The sequence below is a fragment of the Macrosteles quadrilineatus genome, unplaced genomic scaffold (genome assembly GCF_028750875.1).
Source record: "Macrosteles quadrilineatus isolate MER2022 unplaced genomic scaffold, UCM_ALF_1.0 Scaffold_9__3_contigs__length_116548681, whole genome shotgun sequence".
In the NCBI taxonomy this organism is placed as follows: Eukaryota; Metazoa; Arthropoda; class Insecta; order Hemiptera; family Cicadellidae; genus Macrosteles; species Macrosteles quadrilineatus.
This window is the reverse complement of record NW_026542602.1, coordinates 10,320,795-10,338,979: the sequence shown is the minus strand read 5'-3', so window position 1 is coordinate 10,338,979 and position 18,185 is coordinate 10,320,795. Positions and strand designations below refer to the sequence as shown.

Below are 18,185 nucleotides of genomic sequence, written 5' to 3'. Positions count from 1 at the left end.
TAAAGTTAAGTCATTACTAGCACTAATGAACCAAACAAATATTAGACATCAAAATTTATGGCACTGGAACAAAATCCAATGGGGAGGATATCGTAGAGAGAGTGGAGAAGAATACGGTGTCGGATCACTTGATTTTCCAGCGGATGGTTGCCTCAAGGCAGACTGTGTTGGACATCAAGTCCGTCTATAACTCTATGTCTTCCAACATGGAGAAGTTGAATGTGAAATACAAGTTCTGAGCTGAACGACGACGAGTTGAACAAGTTCTGAGATGGACGAGGAGAATGCTGACAAAGAATTGAAGTTTGGCACAGACGGGATCCTGCGTCAAGCAGTGACAGCTGAAGATTTATCACCAAGCGCGGGCGACGAGCTGCTGCTTGTGTTCAATGTTTCTTCATTACGATTCCTTCATTGAAGACAAGGACATCTAGAGTGAGCAGGAGACCAGACACTGGGTAGGAGCTATGTCAGCTGATTTATGTAACGAGACAAAAGTAATGTATTACGACTTACGAGACAGCAACCTGTCACAGTTTCAGGTGAGGGTAGGATTTTGGGATATGCGGGTATGTGTAGTCAGTTTTGAGTTTACTCTCTGTTGATATTGTTGGTTTGCTTTTTTGATGTAGTTGGTGTGGGTTGGGTAGGTTTGGCAGGTTGACGGCAGCAAAACAAAAATTTGTTTCAAGTTTTTCCCTTCTGTCAGACAGTGCTCTATCATTAAAAAAAACACTCGCAATAGGCTTACAACAAAAAATCATTGACAGTCTAACTGAAAACATTCACACACTGTAAGGAAAACACCAACAGCAAAAAAGGTAGAGGAGGAAATCATAGACAAGTATGGAAGAGACTTATCAGCACACTCTAGGGACTAGAGCTATTAAATCAATGGTGATCTCCGACACGACTACTAGTCTTGCGGCCTCTCCTACCCCTCCTCAAGTTCTCCAGATGTCAGCTGATTTACGGTATGACGCGAGCGTCACAGTAGCTTGCCCCAAAGATGAATTTCTGCAGGTGGAGTGTCTGCCAGTGTTTTGCCAGTTTAACGATGCAGCTGTCTCCCGAAGACCAAGATTATACTGTCAGTGTGTTTGACCGTGGTGGCTTAACTTTTAGTTTAAGATCCAGACGCTTTTCATCTGGAACCGAAAGTCCACCAGACAAGTTGAAGGTAGATTTCTCTTCCTCTGAAGAGTTTCCTCTGATGGAGTGACTTTGTCTTTCCTCAAATCTTGGATCCATCTTTCTAATCAGGGTCAATTAAGAGTCCTTGGAGGCTAGTGGCCATCTTGGATAGTTTCAAACAGCTGCTGAAGAGTTATATATCGTCCAAAAATATTTTTTCTAACAACAAAGTGATTATAATTTAAATATACTGTCGTTAAATATACTAGTATACTGTGGTGTTAGAAATGTTCTTTGTAATTTTGAATTGTTCTCCAAGGGAGTCCATGGAAGCTAACGGCCATCTTGGATTTGCCTGCCATAAGAGCAATGTTAATTTTGTTGATTTTAAACAGCCGCTGAAGAGTAATTTACCATCTCAAAGTATTTTTTCAACAGAGTGATTGTAACCTAAATATCTAGCAGACTATAAGATTATAAATTAGAACGTCTCGGCTCCAAGGACTCTTTAAGTGGCAGAGTGTATAGGTTTGTTTGGAGGCTCAGAGAGGAGATTCCCTGACAATGAAGGGGCAGAAGGGGGCGCAAATATCGTTCGGGCCCATAGCACGTCACATGCAAACCGCAGGCCTGTTTCTAATAACTGTACAAAGATGACATGTCTTGCCAACTTTCCTTCAGTTTCCTACAGTCTTACCCAATATGGGACAATGTCTTGGAATTCTTACCTATGTAGCTACCACATTACATACATTAAAATGTTACCGGTATGCAGTATAAGTTTGCCAAAACCTCAAGAGTCTGATTACCAAATAAAATTCTTCACTGACACTTTTCCATTTTGATTACGTTATGTTGATAACGAGGACTGGACGCAGAATTTAAAACTTTACATTTCACTTTTCACTTCTAAGCTGAGAAATTATGTACTTATGTTTAACTAAATGTCTGTTTGAATGGTCTCACAAGGGGTTACCCCTCTTAGCCACATTTCTGCTTAGATAGTCTTCACTAAAGAAGTCCTGACTCACCTTTTTGATGGACCAAAACAAGATGAGATGCACGTGACACAGTCCATAGTTAAAGTTAAAACATACAAATATAGCTACAGGAATCTACAACATTTTGAGCTCTAACCATTACCAGTCTTAATGTAAATATTTTTTACAAAACACACAATTGGCTTTGAATAACATTGAGGAGAAATGAAAGAATACACAACTACAACAACAGTAAAATGATTCACAAATGTTGCAATATTTCAAATGATGACAAAGACAAATAAAGACTAAGGTTTATGTTTATTGACCATTTAAGTATTATAAGTACTGATTAATGACTATTGTTTAATATAGTTAGTTGTTATCATACTCTTGATGGTAGCATTTCATTTTGAAGTTTAAAAAATAAATTACCAATTGTGTTGAATAATAACAAATCATTTTGCAAAACTAAAATAAAGAAAATAACTAGGCTATCGAATTATTTAGAAAAACGCATACATTAAAATGAAGCCTCTTTATAGGAATTTACGATTGTATGATCTGAAAGACTTTTAAATCTAACACAGTGAATTAATTCCTTACTTAACATAAACAATCCTACTTTAAAAGCTGTCAACATAATTGTTAGTAAAGCTAATATATATAAAGCAAATTAATGTGAAGCTTGAAGAGGTAAAAAAATTAATTATATTTGTACTCACTCTGCCTTAGGGGGTAGTATCAGCTTGTATTTCGGATTCTCTCCTCCGTTCTTCAGTAGATGGTCCTTCAGCTCCTCTGGTTTAACAGTTTGATAAACCGCCATGTGGGTCCAGGGATTTTGGTTATTTGTTGTAAAGTAGCGGTGACTCAAGTTCTTGGCTTTTAAGTACCTATAAATTGAGTTTTTAGCTGAATAAATATAAGTATATATTTCATGATGTTGTTTCTATACAATAAGGGAATATACAGTCAAACTAAATTAAAAGTTGTTTTGTAAAAATAGAGGTTGAGGGAGATGAGATGGATATTTATTTGTCATATTGATTATATTGTAGTAGTAAAAATATGTTTTTCAAATACTGCTAAACATTTTGCAATATCAAGAGCAGTTATACATTTCAAAATTATAAAAATTATGAAAATGTAAACTCTACAAGCCCATATCAAAGGATGAGTTATTGCTATATCATTATAAAAATCCATCCGCCTGGTTTCCTTAATGTGCATGTTATATATTTTTCATACAGCAGCTACTTTTCAGTGTTAAATATTTTAAGGAGAGCCACAGCGACACAGATAGCTTTTGATTAAGTTAAATAAAGAATATTAACCGAAGTACAAATCCAGAGTTTGTGGTAGGAAAATCTTTTGACGGAACATAAATACTTGTTAAAAATATTCAATATCTATATATTAATAGGCAAGCATGCTTCTTAAAAACCTTTTTCCTCAGCTTGTGTGCATCACAGGGGAAATCTATGCATACTGTTATAAAGATATTTTCCTGTAGATGTGCAGAATTCCCTCATAAATTAAAAAGGCTCAAAAATAAGCACAAAAAAATTAATTCAAAATTTTAAAAATTAACAATTAATCTTGGCCTTATGGGTTGCTATGCAGGTGACAAAATAACAGCAAAATATAGAAAGAAAATATAAAATCAAAACAAATCCGGAATAAATTCCAATCACATGTTTTATTTACAGCTTTGTGTGAAAATAGACAAGTCTGTACTGTAGGCCTAAAACTAAAATATAATAACTAAAATTATATCAAGATACTTCGTTGGTGAACACCGACATACCACTAAACAATTCTAATATGTTCATGAAATAGTTAATAATTTGAATGTTTACAACCCAACAATCAAAACCACCTGGTTTTGTAAACACCGATGTCAGCTGAAGATAGCAAAGAAAATAACAGATACTGTATTAAATCTGCTTCAATGTTTGGATTCCCAAAACTCTGACCTTGAGGCAGTTTTTACGTAATTTTTAGTACTTTTAATGCAGTAATAACCTTATTGGTTACATAATTTTAAAGGGCATGAAATGCGGAAGTTTTTTAAGAAATTTTATAAAACATAACATTAGTGTAGTTGTAACACCACTTTGAAGTTGTAAAGAAGTAATTAAAAAACTTCTTTATTTATGTTATGTGAGACATACAACGGTGGAAATATGTATGTTAAAGGTGTTGCAATAATTTTGTAGGAAATTTAACGCTCTTTTCATTGGTGTAGATTATAATGCTGTACGTGTATTGGTTTGATTTCTATGCTCATTTTAGTAAGCCACTACAATTAATTTTTTTTTTAAATACACATAATCAGCCATTACAGCTTAACGGATGGGGTTGGAAACGTTTTATTAGACATTTTTTGTTCCTTTTAGTGAGTAAAATAACTGGTAAAAATTAATGCACTTAGTAGAAACTAGAAACTCACCCTGTATATATATACACACACACACACAAGTATTACAATCAATTTGATTCTTTTTGAATCCAGAAATCACTATTTGCACACCCCAAAGATATATGAACAAGTGAAATTGTATCAAAAAATACTATTTCGAACAAAACATAAAAAGATTTTTATTTCATGTATAACAAATTTGAAATAATGGCTATTTATTTACTTACACAGCAATTTCATTTTTGAGCTCCCAGGTAAAGTCAGGACCAAATATAATTTCTCCGTGAGATTGGCTACGAGCAAACTCATCGATAGTTTGGAATATGGTGTAATAGCTTGGCAGGTCTTTTCTGCGTACCAACCTGTTAAAAGAAGGAAACAAACAATCCCCAAACTTAGGTTCTTCCATCATAAACAGAATTATAAAATTAATTGTAAAAGTAAAATGATAAACCCTGTTACACAATTGTATTTTTGCGTTATAGTACTTTATGCAACGATCGCGTTAACACTATTTACGTGAGTTGCGTGCACTACTTTACCTACGACTGGTTTTTAACCACTACTCAAAACTTCTAAGAGAGGTTATGTTTTTGTTTATAACGTCTCATTTCCAATCACATTGATGCAACGACTCATTGTACCAATCACTAATTGCACGAATCGTTAACAATGACATTGGTAAACAGCTAATTAGCTGAAGTTTGAAGAATTGCAATTTTACTTCTTCTCTCTCAATCCTTGAAACTCATTGGTCCATTACCCGTGTTGTTAAGTAAAACTATGGTGTTATGTAAGTAAACAATGCTGTTATGTGACAATTTTCAATACTGAACTGAAACGGCTACTTTAAAACGGTTGTAGGTTAATTCATTAAAGATCCAGAAAAGTTTGGATGGATACATAATGTTGAATTGCAAGTTTTGATGTATGTTATTTTTACCATACTGCTTGCTTGTCCTTAAGAAATACTTGTTTCAGGTTAAGTAAAACTTAGTTTACAAAGCTTAGTCCTATTATTATAGGTTTTATAAAAATAAATTAATCCCTGTTCTGTGTCCTACCTGAAGAAGTCGTTTTTACTTTGGTCAGAGTCCTCTAAGAATTGAGGCACCTTCCCATCACAAAAGTATTCTTCTTTTGCCTGAAAAATCAATTATTAGACTACAAAAATAATTTAATATAGATAATTACAAGACAAATAAATCTAAATTTACAGATATTGCTAAAAATTTTGATTCTTTCAATAAATATGTTGGATAAAAATATATGTCATTATTAGACTTAATGAAAATTGATACTTAGTAACAAAAAATGTAAATGGTTTTATGGCTATTGTTCCAAGAACCAAGTAAACCATAAATGATTGTTAGATTGTTTTTCTGTAGTTTGTATTTTTCACCAAAGAAAATATTTTAGCTCTAAAGTTGGTTTTCTACAGAAAACTTGGGTCCTAAATGGCCGCAATTTAGAAATTTTGAATAGGATCAAAATGTTTTTTTTTTTTTTATTACATGGGTTGCTTCTACCTTCACAAAGTATAATACAAAGTTTCATGGAGATCAGTTGGAACAACCCAAATGTTTTTGTGAAAAATACAAAATGGTAAATATCTGGCTAACAAAACAATTTTTGAAAAATGTTATTCTTGATTTTCTCTTTATTTTGACTCATAGAACCAATCCCCAAAGTTTGGCTGGTTACTTACGGGACACCCTGTATATAAAATATAGGTAATTAAAAAAACTTGACAATTTGTTTAACATCATGTTACTGTATTTTATTTATTACATATTTTAAGTTTTAAAGAGGAAGTGTTGAGGCAAATGTAGAATTAAAGGCATAGCCTAAACCCCATACAACTGAGGGCAGTTTTGATAAATAAGTTTTTTTTAACCATATCCAACCTGTATAATATATGTGAATGGTTCCAGTTTAGTTATTATTTGTAGAGTAGCAGCAGTTTTGGCTTGAGTCTCCGTCAGTCCCTCAGCAGAAGCTAATACTATATCCTTCCACTTGAAAACACACCTCCTACAATCAGATTACATGATTGGATTAAATCATTATAAACCATAAATAAAACTACATAGCCATCATGCAGCTCTAGTTGCCTGAATATTTATTTTTAAATTAAATAAATGTTACTAATTATTTAAATGAAAAAATCAGCAAACAACTTTTAGAAGAGTAGGGAGAATCTATTCTTATGAAACAAACATAAATTATATTTCATATCTGGAACAAGATATGAGAGAATGACAGGAGATAAGAAAAAGACTTGGAAAAAAGGTCAGTAGGCAGATAAAACAAGACTGGTTCAGAAAGGAAGGAATAAATATTTGTAACAAATTTTTAGAAGTATCAGCTTGAGAAAAATGGATGAAGAACTAACTTTAGTGGACCAAAGGAAGACCACAAAACAAAAAGCATAGAGTAAGGAAAACCTATTGACATAAAGGAAACGCCTCCTAAATCAGGTGATATAAACAGATTAAAATCATGTAACATACTGTCATTGCAGCTAAACTAGTTTTTAGTTGCCTGGTTAGGTTTGTAATTTAAGCCCGTCTTAACCAAGGAAATTCTACTGATCTATACATAAAATAAGTGTCAAATTCAAAAACACTGATTGAACTGATAACATTAAACAGTGATGGATATTTTTCAATAACAAAGTGAATTATCAATTATATTAATTTGGATATTTACGTCCTGAGAGGTTTGATGTTTTCACTGGTCACTTCTAAAGGTCCAAACTTAGAGAGTTTGAAGGACTCACACAACGCTGTAAACCAATCATCTTTGTCTATTTCACTTGTCTTGTTTGCATCATAAAACAGAACAAACCCATCCAGCAGTTTTTCTAAATCTTTTTCATCACCTTTGGCTGACTTAAGATTTTCTTTTTCAGAAACCTTGTTTCCAGAAGTCTTATTTCTGTCAGTAAAATCCTTATTTCTCCCAGGTGCATTCTCTTCAATCTTCTTCTCTTTATTTACATTCTCTATATTTTTAGGTTCATTTCGTTGTGTTACTTCCTGTCTTTGGTTTGTTTCTTTTTTATTATCCATTTTCACTGTCGGTGGAATATTTTGACTGGGTTGCTTCTCTTCTGGCCTGCTAGTCTCTTTCGGGGTTTCGACTACAACAAATTTAATAAAACATGTTAACATAAAGACCATTTACTAATAATATACATTAAGAACAACTAATTTTAAGGTACAATTAATTGGGGATTACACAGAAGACCATACATTAGTGAGGTATAGAAAGGAACAATGACCTTTGCAGTCAAATTGAATTGAATACTTCATAATATTTTCGAATATCGAATATTACTTAGCGAATATTTATGTTTATAGACTCCAAAGAGTTTCCATTCACAGCTTTGGGACTCTACTAAGGTTAATAATCATTAATCAATGACATGTTCCTTCTTTCTTAATGCCTAGCCCTGCCCTAGTTAATAATTTCAAAAACAAAACATGTACTAAATAGTGATTCAGACTATGAGAAAAAGGATTTATCCTGAAAGTTATCCTTTATGTTTTACAAAAGGAATTACATACCAACTCAAGTAAAATTGGCATGACAATTTAATACAAAATGTGTTCAAAATATTGTTTAGGCAAAATTAATTGTTTATCTCATTTGTCTAATTCTTATTCCCTCAGTTTCCAAAACTTTAATATGGAATGCAGTGGGCACTTAATTATTTTACAAACTCAGTTATTGGACACTGTGCTAAAAGTCTGTCATTGACCTTTGTAACTTGGGTACTGAAATTGAATGATTTGTGTTGTGACACCAGTCTAGCACTGTTGCAGTCATGATTTCCAGTTTGGTATTGCCGTCCTACAGTGTTCAGTACCTAATAAACAGTGTGAAGAACAGTAACAAGACTGAGCTCTGCTTGATTAATTGTCAGTTGGAGGAACTAATGCACAAGTTCTGAGCACTACTGCTTATAGCAGACATATAAGAGTGTAGATTTACAAGATTTCTGTCCCAATAGCATTTTAAAAGTATTTAAATTCCGTCCAAAATGTTTCTAGATTTTATGATTTTGAACATTGAGTGTGAATGTAATTCCTTGTCTAATCAATAAATGTGAATGCTGAGTTTTTTGTCCCACCATTATTTTAGGACGCTTGACTTTAACCATAGACAAAAAAAAAAGAAGATGAAGTGGCACATCCACAAGTCAATATTGACATTTGTATTTAAAGAAAAATGTGTAATAGGCAAATTTATTCATTCTTACCAATATTTGTTCTTAAAACTTCACGAACATTGGGGTCACTAGATCCTGGCCGCCTGCTGAAAAAAACAATGAATTGACATTATTTTATATGATAAATATATAGACTTATGATTAAATAGGAATTTACGACTAATAGTAAGGTACCAAATTTTAAGGGGGGTAAAAACGTACTGTGCGTACCGGTAAACAAATACTAGAACTTACCAATTTGCATCCACAATAACCAACACCTGGGTCTATGTGTTAGCCGTAGATTAACACTAATACTGAAACCCTACCCAGGCTGACGCTAACCAAAACCCCCGGTCTGTGAGACCCCATTTGAAAATAATGGACCACGCTTAGAAACACACAAACCGAAACCCTGTGAGACCCGAATTGCCTGTGAGACCCTGCTTTAAAATACACTAATGCTGGGCTTCTGAGACGGACATGTTATGAACAGACAAGCTGTCAAGGTCACGGTACCTACGCAAAATGAACAAACAATATATCAACAGTTAGAAAGGAAAAGGGGAGAAGGTATTGGGGGAACCAGTGTTGCCAACATTTGTTTGAGAAAATTCCCATGGGCTTGTCAGACCGGGGTTTCGGTAAAAGTGTTAAGCTATATGCAAAGAAACGTAGGCCTAGGCTCAAACACAATAAAGTATAAACACACACTCGAACGATATATTTATTTATAATAACACTTTAAATTATGAAATCAAACAAACCAACCAGATTCCTTTTTGATCAGCTGATGGAAAATTTTAATTTCGCCAGAAGGACATAATCCTTGTTTAGATGGAGAACTTAACAAAAACAAAATACACTCTAGAACCAATTACATTTTGTTTATGGAATGAATGGAAACTTACTGTTTACCCGGAGAGACCAGCCTGTAGCGATCGTTGTCACCACCAGATTGTACCAGCCAATGCCGCAACTCTTCGCCAGAACGAATTTGATAAACAAATACATAAGATTCACTTGTGTTCTTAACTCCAGATTTGGACAATGTTCTATAAGTTAGCTTTGTACACCAGGATTTGTCAATATACCTGAAAAAATAAAACCTTGATGTTTTTTTTTTATTTTTCATAATTTTTTTTTGTTTCTTACTGGTTTCAAATAGTTATTTTCAGCTGAAGCCTGTAAATAATACATAAAAATACCCATATTCGTTAAAAGTTAGATAAAGTTACAAATTACTTACTGACCAGTCCCACAAGGTAGCAGCTTGAGAAAGGCACATGTGGTGTGCAACCTAGCCTAATTGACAAATCAAAGTAAAAAAGTATATTATATATTTGAGTTGGTTCACTATTTGGCTGCTTGAATGGTGCACTACCCATGTACACTATGAATATTGGTCTTAGTGCTCTTATCAGCTACCACAATTAAGTCAACTACCGTTCATTGAGTCAACTGTTCTAAAACTTAAAGGTACGGTTACACCAAAGCGAACAGGAGCGAGCGAGCAGTAACGAATGCGAAATTCACTTCGGTGTGACCAGCACCTCGAGCGACATCAAACACCAATCGGCCGTGTTCGGTAGTGCTTGGTAGTCGCATATTCACGTTCGCACCTGCTCCATCCATTGTCGGTTTTAGCGCGAATGTTCAAAGGAAATTCGCGTTCACTTGAGTTCGGTGCTCGCTTCAGTGTGACCACATCGGAGTGACTCCAGTCTGGTCCTTGCCGGTGTCTACATTACTGCTATCAACAAGTTGTTTAGGTCAGAGTTTGTTTTTTTGTTGTACAGTAGACTCTCGCTCATCCGGACTAATGTGGCGGACGTCCGGTCCGGATTACGAAAAATCCGGACTATTGAGAGTCGAGCAAATACACAATACTCTATATAGCCGTTTTTTCAATTTAGTTCCAGGTCCACAGTAATGATAGCCGGGCATATGCACTTCCACCGGTAATAATTTTTTTGTCCGAATTTTGTTCAAGGTCCACAGTAATGATAGCCCGGGCATATGCACTTCCACCAGTAATAATCTTTACCGCCGTGATATCCGATTTTTTTCATTATTCAAGGTAGTCTCGGTCCCGTTTCGCTTGGATAATCGGACTTCTACTGTACTGTGCCGCTAAAAAAAAATCACGATTGCTGATCCGGACTACCGGGAGTCCGGACAAGCCGATTCGGATGAGCGAGAGTCTACTGTACTACAATTAATTATTCCTATTTTGTTTCCATGGAGTGGACTGATGACAAAGTGTTGGAGCTGATTGAAGAACACAAAGCAAGGCCAGTGTTATGGGATCCTAGTAGTGCTGACTATAAACTTTTAAATACAAAATTAACAGTTTTTTAATTAAATAGTTAGTCTGTTTAAGAACTGCACGGTGCCGATAATAATAATAATAATAAATCTTTATTGTCATTTGGTAATATAAACATTACAATAGACAAGGTCAACATGTTTTGTTACATATGTTATATAAAATATTAAATAGGCTACAGAAAATGTTAAAATAAAGTTAAAAGAATCTTAAAAGGATAAAGCATCAGTAATAATAAAAAACTTTGAAATTAACAGGGAAAAAACCATAACAAGAACAAAGAATCATCAAGACTGCTTGGCCTCACATTTAAGAGTTGAAAAATCTACATTTTGCAAAAACTCCTTGACTGAATAAAAAGCACAACTTGTAAGCCAATCTGATTATTTTGACTAGGGATGGACGAGATTGGATTTTTAGTTCGAGACGAGACGAGACGAGATTTTTTATTTCTCATAAAATTTCGAGACGAGATCGAGACGGGATTTCCCTTCTCATACGCAACGGGAAATGCACGTTCAAAATTTTTACCTGATTTTGTAACATTGTTAGATGACTGTTTAAATACAAAAATAATGATAATAGGCAAGAATATTTACAATCTTTTATTAAAAAACATCAGCATAACATTTTTTTATTAATCACGCCTAACTTATTAAAAATGCCTACAATTAGGAAACATAGTGATATCAGTTAGGATAGAGTTCAACTTATCCTAAAATAAAATAAATCATAAAATAAAGCAATATTAATTTTTATAAAATAGTTACTTGTTTTGACTTTTTATAGTAATAAAACACTCCTCACACTGCTTACACTTAACAAAACTTCTCAAATGTTATTAAAATAATTAAAGTAATATTTACATTTAAAGAATTACTTAAATAAGAACGCCTTCGCAAAGGAAACGCAACTACAACACGCTCCTGTATTGCGGGTATTGCATTGACTTTCTGCAGGCGTTTTGAATTTTTTTTTTTTTTTTTTTTTTTTTTTTTATTCTCGTCTCGATAAAAATCTCGGCCAAAAAGAAATCTCGTCTCGTGTAACGAGATTTAAAATTTCCCGAAAATTTCCCGAAATTTCGAGACTTGACCATCCCTAATTTTGACCTATACAAATTAATACTTTCCTGATTTCTAAAATATATTGGAAGTTTATAAAATAGTTTTATTTGCAAATATTTATAACTTTTGATAAATTTTGTTAGCCTGGCTTGAGGAATATATAAATCTTTTGATTGTCTGGTGATATACTAGGGATGGTCAAGTCTCGAAATTTCGGGAAATTTTCGGGAAATTTTAAGTCTCGTTACACGAGACGAGATTTCTTTTTGGCTGAGATTTTTATCGAGACGAGAATTAAAAAAAAAATTCTTCAAATGTAAATATTACTTTAATTATTTTAATAACATTTGAGAAGTTTTGTTAAGTGTTAGCAGTGTGAGGAATGTTTTATTACTATAAAAAAAGTCAAAACCAGTAACTATTTTATAAAAATTAATATTTTATTTTATGATTTATTTTATTTTAGGATAAGTTTAACTCTATCCTAACTGATATTACTATGTTTCCTAATCGTAGGCATTTTTAATAAGTTAGGCGTGATTAATAAAAAAATGTTATGCTGATGTTTTTTAATAACAGATTGTAAATATTCTTGCCTATTATCATTATTTTTGTATTTAAACAGTCATCTAACAATGTTACAAAATCAGGTAAAATTTCTGAACGTGCATTTCCCGTTGTGTATGAGAAGGGAAATCCCGTCTCGATCTCGTCTCGAAATTTTATGAGAAATAAAAAATCTCGTCTCGTCTCGTCTCGAACTAAAAATCCAATCTCGTCCATCCCTATGATATACCCATGGATTGAGTTGCAAGGAACAAATTTATTTAGATTCTCTTTAACGGAAACTAAATTGTTAAAAATGAAAATATTAGAGTGTCATGATTCTATTTTCAGCAAAAAATGCTTTTCAACTAACCCTATCTGGAATTTCAAACATAATTCTGAAAACCTTCTTTTGCCATGTAAAGACCCGGTGAGCTCCTGAGCTATTACCCCACAGTATATTGCCATAATTAATTAATTAAATTAATTATAATGGGATTAATGCGGAGCACAAGCGAATTACGTTTCAATCAAGACGATTCGTGTGTGTGTGTGTGACTACTCCCATTCTCAGGTGTTCGCGAATGCTAGCAAACCACAGCGAACACCAGTGAACGTTCGGTTCACTCCTGTTCGCTCTGGTGTAGCTGTACCTTAAGGTTATGATTACAAATTGAATAGGCTGATGTGTGCTCTCAACGACCAAGCGACTTAGTTTGAGAAACAAAAGTATGTACCTTGTTATTTATTTATGCATGTATGTTATAAATTAATTATAATGGGATTAATGCGGAGCACAAGCGAATTACGTTTCAATCAAGACGATTTGTGTGTGTGTGTGACTACTCCCATTCTCAGGTGTTCGCGAATGCTAGCAAACCACAGCGAACACCAGTGAACGTTCGGTTCACTCCTGTTCGCTCTGGTGTAGCTGTACCTTAAGGTTATGATTACAAATTGAATAGGCTGATGTGTGCTCTCAACTCTCTTCCTTAGTTGAAAATGCTGTCAGTGACAGTGAAATATTCTAATGTTTTGTGTATATAGTGTAAAGTTTTGTTTTGTGTTTCCTGTGCTAGTTTGGACTCTTTCCCATTCAGGTAAGCCTGCTATCCTCTCAAAAAATCCTAAAAAATCTATGCTGTGCTCTATGCTACACCCTTAAAGTATGTACCTTGTTATTTATTTATGCATGTGATGCATAATGCAGATGTAATTTATTTGATGTAGGCTACTTAACTTTTATTGATATATGTATTTTTACAACATTATGTAGTTTTTTTAATGACGAGACTGATGGCATGTAATTGTTGAATGGTCAAATAAATTCTTGATTCATGAACACCAGCACCAGTTAAATCAGTGGATATCAGTTTACACAAGTGTTAGTAACTTCAGTAAAAATAAGTAGTCTCGTTCTGTTTACTGCAGCATATTGGATGAAGTTATGGGGCAATTCCAGAATTGCTTGATTTCGATTCCGGTTGATTTCGGTTTTAATTCTCGATTCAGCGCTTGCCGATTCTGTGTTGTGTTACAAAATTTGAAATTTCACTCTTTTCTTAGTTAAACTCTCCTCCTTTAGACTACTAGATTAAAATTGTTGTTCTGAGTGTTTGACCATTGATTTTTTCATGGGTAAAGTCAAAGTAGACATCCTCTTCTAAAATATGACGGGTTTTATTAATGTTGTATCTTGCTTTATGGTAAACTTATGATTTTTGCTCTTTGGTTAAAACGCTATTCGTCAAGCAATACTTTACAGTAACATATTTCTTTAAGTTTTTGTAAAAACTATAACTATGTTGACTTATCTTATAGTTTAAAAACCATAAGCTACATAAATCTGAATATAACTAACTTAAAAATAGTATTCAGCTGATCCGCAAGAATGACAAATCCATAAGGAGTGTGTTCAATCTATAAAGGTTTGTAAGTGGGACAGTCACTCAAAAATAATCCACTTACTCCATCAGCTGTTTTTTCTCTTGGTTGCTAAAGTCCATGCTGAAGATGACCTCAGCGAAGGAGTCAGAGTTGGCGAAAGTGTCAATGTAACTGATGATCTCTGCCACCGCCTTGAACTGGGACCTCTGTAAAACCCTGAAACATGTACAGCACATTGTAAATGTATCCCAAAACAGACAAGTCAAGAAAGTGTATATGTAACTGATGATCTCTGCCATCGCCTTGAACTGGGACATCTGTAAAACCTTGAAACATGTACAGCACATTGTAAATGTATCCCAAAACAGACAAGTCAATAAAGTGTATATGTAACTGATGATCTCTGCCATCGCCTTGAACTGGGACCTCTGTAAAACCCTGAAACATGTACAGCACATTGTAAATGTATCCCAAAACAGACAAGTCAATAAAGTGTATATGTAACTGATGATCTCTGCCATCGCCTTGAACTGGGACCTCTGTAAAACCCTGAAACATGTACAGCACATTGTAAATGTATCCCAAAACAGACAAGTCAAGAAAGTGTATATGTAATTGATGATCTCTGCCATCGCCTTGAACTGGGACATCTGTAAAACCCTGAAACATGTACAGCACATTGTAAATGTATCCCAAAACAGACAAGCCAAGAAAGTGTCAATGTAACTGATGATCTCTGCCACCGCCTTGAACTGGGACCTCTGTAAAACCCTGAAACATGTACAGCACATTGTAAATGTATCCCAAAACAGACAAGTCAAGAAAGTGTCAATGTAACTGATGATCACTGCCACCGCCTTGAACTGGGACCTCTGTAAAACCCTAAAACATGTACAGCACATTGTAAATGTATCCCAAAACAGACAAGTCAAGAAAGTGTTAATGTAACTGATGATCTCTGCCATCGCCTTGAACTGGGACATCTGTAAAACCCTGAAACATGTACCGCACATTGTAAATGTATCCCAAAACAGACAAGTCAAGAAAGTGTCAATGTAACTGATGATCACTGCCACCGCCTTGAACTGGGACATCTGTAAAACCCTGAAACATGTACAGCACATTGTAAATGTATCCGAAAACAGACAAGTCAAGAAAGTGTATATGTAACTGATGATCACTGCCACCGCCTTGAACTGGGACATCTGTAAAACCCTGAAACATGTACAGCACATTGTAAATGTATTCCAAAACAGACAAGTCAAGAAAGTGTATATGTAACTGATGATCACTGCCACCGCCTTGAACTGGGACATCTGTAAAACCCTGAAACATGTACAGCACATTGTAAATGTATTCCAAAACAGACAAGTCAAGAAAGTGTCAATGTAACTGATGATCTCTACCATCGCCTTGAACTGGGACATCTGTAAAACCCTGAAACATGTACAGCACATTGTAAATGTATCCCAAAACAGACAAGTCAAGAAAGTGTCAATGTAACTGATGATCTCTACCATCGCCTTGAACTGGGACATCTGTAAAACCCTGAAACATGTATAGTCCAGTCATTGAATGATCCAAAAGTAGGTGTAGAGTGCGTGAGCAGGTAACTAAGCGATTCCTTCAGAAACTTGTTCAGGGGGCTTAGGGTGTTAACATACCAAAAGTCCTGACTCCTAGGTGGTGAGCCAGGGGGTGGAGGGGGAAAAAAGGGGGGGGAAGGTACGCATTTTGGGTTTTTTGATTATATCTCGAAAACTATCAACTTTTTGTATACTATAGTAAATTATAAAATTGAAGAAGATTAAATTTTCTACAATAAAAGTATATAATGTGTTTATTTTGGTTCAACAGATTACGAGTTATAACTTATTTAATTGATATCTTATTAAAATACTCCTTCCATAAGAAATACATGTAAATTAGTATGCGAAATGGGGCGAATCCTATCCGCCCAAAGGAAATATAACTGATATTCTGGAAATCTTGACAAAATTTCCAGTAATTTGACACTTTAATAATGAAATTTTGTCAAAAATTAAAGCGAGGGTGAGCGTTTAAAAATGGGATGATTTAAGGTTTTTTTTATATTTCCAATAAAAAAACACCAAATCTCGACATTTTGTTACCTCGCCCTCGCCTTAATTTTGGATCAATGTTAATGATTAAAGTGTCAAATTACTGGAAATTTTGTCAAGATTTCCAGAATATCATTAATATTTCCTTTGGGCGGATAGGATTCGCCCCATTTCGCATACTAATTTACATGTATTTCTTATGGAAGGAGTATTTTAATAAGATATCAATTAAATAAGTTATAACTCGTAATCTGTTGAACCAAAATAAACACATTATATACTTTTCTTGTAGAAAATTTAATCTTCTTCAATTTTATAATTTACTATAGTATACAAAAAGTTGATAGTTTTCGAGATATAATCAAAAAACCCAAAATGCGTACCTTTTTCCCCCCCTTTTTCCCCCCTCCACCCCCTGGCTCACCACCTAGGAGTCAGGACTTTTGGTATGTTAACACCCTAAGCCCCCTGAACAAGTTTCTGAAGGAATCGCTTAGTTACCTGCTCACGCACTCTACACCTCATTCCTTGACTGGACTAGTACAGCACATTGTAAATGTATTCCAAAACAGACAAGTCAAGAAAGTGTCAATGTAACTGATGATCTCTACCATCGCCTTGAACTGGGACATCTGTAAAACCCTGAAACATGTACAGCACATTGTAAATGTATTCCAAAACAGACAAGTCAAGAAAGTGTATATGTAACTGATGATCACTGCCACCGCCTTGAACTGGGACATCTGTAAAACCCTGAAACATGTACAGCACATTGTAAATGTATCCCAAAACAGACAAGTCAAGAAAGTGTCAATGTAACTGATGATCTCTACCATCGCCTTGAACTGGGACATCTGTAAAACCCTGAAACATGTACAGCACATTGTAAATGTATTCCAAAACAGACAAGTCAAGAAAGTGTATATGTAACTGATGATCACTGCCACCGCCTTGAACTGGGACATCTGTAAAACCCTGAAACATGTACAGCACATTGTAAATGTATTCCAAAACAGACAAGTCAAGAAAGTGTCAATGTAACTGATGATCTCTACCATCGCCTTGAACTGGGACATCTGTAAAACCCTGAAACATGTACAGCACATTGTAAATGTATTCCAAAACAGACAAGTCAAGAAAGTGTCAATGTAACTGATGATCTCTACCATCGCCTTGAACTGGGACATCTGTAAAACCCTGAAACATGTACAGCACATTGTAAATGTATTCCAAAACAGACAAGTCAAGAAAGTGTCAATGTAACTGATGATCTCTACCATCGCCTTGAACTGGGACATCTGTAAAACCCTGAAACATGTACAGCACATTGTAAATGTATTCCAAAACAGACAAGTCAAGAAAGTGTCAATGTAACTGATGATCTCTGCCACCGCCTTGAACTGGGACATCTGTAAAACCCTGAAACATGTACAGCACATTGTAAATGTATCCCAAAACAGACAAGTCAAGAAAGTGTCAATGTAACTGATGATCTCTGTCACCTCCTTGAACTGGGACCT

General features: G+C 34.6%; 1 protein-coding gene across 4 annotated transcripts in view; it reads right to left on the bottom strand.

The window, feature by feature from the left end:
• LOC129002084 (uncharacterized) overlaps positions 1-18,185 on the bottom strand; it is an 87,406-nt gene that overhangs the window by 55,713 nt on the left and 13,508 nt on the right. For all 4 annotated transcript variants that reach the window (XM_054429619.1, XM_054429620.1, XM_054429618.1 and 1 more), the window contains 8 exons: positions 14,666-14,800; positions 9,667-9,849; positions 8,807-8,862; positions 7,252-7,684; positions 6,447-6,573; positions 5,604-5,683; positions 4,767-4,901; positions 2,840-3,010 (listed from right to left, as the gene is read on the bottom strand). In XM_054429619.1, the coding sequence (XP_054285594.1) occupies positions 2,840-3,010; positions 4,767-4,901; positions 5,604-5,683; positions 6,447-6,573; positions 7,252-7,684; positions 8,807-8,862; positions 9,667-9,849; positions 14,666-14,800 (1,320 nt within the window). The remainder of the gene's footprint in view (positions 1-2,839; positions 3,011-4,766; positions 4,902-5,603; positions 5,684-6,446; positions 6,574-7,251; positions 7,685-8,806; positions 8,863-9,666; positions 9,850-14,665; positions 14,801-18,185) is intronic.